The sequence below is a fragment of the Rutidosis leptorrhynchoides genome, chromosome 3, assembly GCF_046630445.1.
Source record: "Rutidosis leptorrhynchoides isolate AG116_Rl617_1_P2 chromosome 3, CSIRO_AGI_Rlap_v1, whole genome shotgun sequence".
NCBI classification, from domain to species: Eukaryota; Viridiplantae; Streptophyta; class Magnoliopsida; order Asterales; family Asteraceae; genus Rutidosis; species Rutidosis leptorrhynchoides.
Genome location: NC_092335.1, coordinates 673,105,361 through 673,107,572, shown reverse-complemented (window position 1 = coordinate 673,107,572; position 2,212 = coordinate 673,105,361). Strand labels below are relative to the sequence as shown.

The 2,212-nt window shown below is 37.3% G+C and overlaps 1 protein-coding gene across 1 annotated transcript; it reads right to left on the bottom strand.

Moving 5' to 3' along the window:
- Window positions 1–388: 388 nt before the first annotated feature.
- On the bottom strand, window positions 389–697 carry LOC139899378 (monothiol glutaredoxin-S6-like). The gene has a single exon (XM_071882208.1). It carries the CDS (start codon window positions 695–697, stop codon window positions 389–391), a length of 309 nt encoding a protein of 102 aa, XP_071738309.1.
- Window positions 698–2,212: the final 1,515 nt, after the last annotated feature.

The window sequence follows — 2,212 nt, the reverse complement described above, 5'->3', positions numbered from 1 at the left end:
CACAATATCAAGATTTTCTTTTTTTTACTCGTGACCTGGTTTTGTTAACTTCATAATTAACAGAACATAGCAAAAAATCATAACGGGTCAATGGGTCAAAAGTCGCTTAAATCTTAATTAAAACGCATACAACCGTCTAAACATGGAAGTACTTCTTGATTTTAAATAGTAGGAAATTACACGTAAAAGATGTCATATGCATACATTGTCATGGAGTCAATAACAAAGAAAAAAAGAACGCCAAAAACAAATTTTTTCTTTCCCACTTTTACAACTCAGAGAGCATCAAACTGCTCTTATAGTTGCATAAACATAACGGTAAATCTATAATTTCAAAACTTAAATACATAAATATATTTATATATATAAATATATTGATCGCGTCTCATTAAATCCATATAGCATTAGCCCTTAGTAGCAATCGAACCAGCTGACCCTTTAGATGAAGAGTCATTATCTCATTAGCCCCACCAATCAGCTCTTGCCCAATGAACACGGTTGGTATGCTCGGTTTACATCCTAATGACTTAAGTTCCTTCTCTATTTGCTGCCCCATTTGAAGCTCATCTAGGTTATAAACAGTTGGATTTGCTCCAAAACTGCTTATCAATGTCTTAATCGTGTGGCTCATACAGCAAGAGCTTTTGCTGAATATAACCACCGATCTTTCGTTTACCAATGCTCTAACCATGGCCATTTCTTGAAACTAGTAAATTGAAACTGAAAACTGAGACTGAATTTGGTAGAAAACTGTTGGGAGTAAATGAGCTCTTATACGAATGCTATATATAGATGATAAAATTCGACAATGAAAAAGATTAGATTTTTTTTTCCACCTAAATATACTATAGTATCGTTTTTTTCAGGCTGCACAGATTGATTGATATTGTTATCATAGTGTAGTATCACAAGTTGATACGTATATTGATATGCACTGTAACACCCCATCCCACATCGGTTTGAATAAGTAAGTTTGAGTCCCTTATAAGGTAGCTTCCGTCCTTACTAGACACAACGCGTTTTGGGGCTACAAGCACAGCAGATCCTATGAGAACTCTGCAGTTATGCATGCTCGAGCGGGAGTACTACTAGGATGGGTGACCTCCTGGGAAATCCTCATTTGGTCGCGGTGAGAAGAAGGGTAGAAAGAAGTCTAAGAAGAGGTATCCATCGAAAGATAGAAGTGAAGCTGTTTGTTGGGGTTGCCATTAAAAAGGACACTTTCAAAGGATGTCAAAAGCTATAGAGGGTACATTCCTAAATTAAAAAGGAAACTTATTTCGGTTGGTCAATTAGGTGATGAAGGTAACGCGGTTACTTTTGAAAACCGCCAATGGAAGGTGGAAAAGGACACTTTCAAAGGATGTCAAAAGCATGATGAAGAATTTTCGTTCATATCAAGGCAAGGTGAGATTGGCGGACGACAAACAACTCAATATAGAGGGCATTGGAGATGTTGTATTGAAGACTACTCTTGGCTCTAATTGGACCTTGAAAAACGTAAGGTACATTCCTAAATTAAAAAGGAAACTTATTTCGGTTGGTCAATTAGATGATGAAGGTAACGCGGTTACTTTTGAAAACCGCCAATGGAAGGTGGTTAAGGGTAGTTGTATTGTGGTCCGTGGACATAAAAGGGGAACTCTTTATATGGTTGAAGTGTTTGATGAAGACATGGTGGTTGCTACGGTTAATGTGATGCCCCGTACAACACCATTGTGTACGAATCATCAACAACAGGATCATTACAAGGTCAAACACTATATGCTATTTCAAAATACGTTTGCATTCATGATAAAAGGTGACGTCATAATGAACGTCAAGTGTTTTACAACCAAAGTGTGCTTCTATGAACGGAAGCAAAGATAATAGTACGTGACCCTTAGGTCGGTAAAAATCATAGTTCAAAAGTATTTAAGTTCGAATGCAAAATAAAGTAGTTCATGCGGTGATAACACTAGAACAGCGGGTGTCTACGGCAAGACTAGTACACAGCGGAAGCAGCTAACCTTAAGCACCTGAGAAAAACATGCTTAAAAACGTCAATACAGGTTGGTGAGCTATAGTTTAAGTATAACAGTAATGTAAGGTAGGCCACGAGATTTCAGTGTTACAAAGAGCGTTTCAAAACAGTATGTTAAAGTATATGTTAACCGTGGGCACTTGGTAACTAACTTAAAGTTTATACCCCCTGAAAGTACACTTGGCAAGT

What these genes read in the sequence shown, in the direction of transcription:
- LOC139899378 (XM_071882208.1), bottom strand. Translation starts at nt 697, where the DNA reads ATGGCCATGGTTAGAGCATTGGTAAACGAAAGATCGGTGGTTATATTC.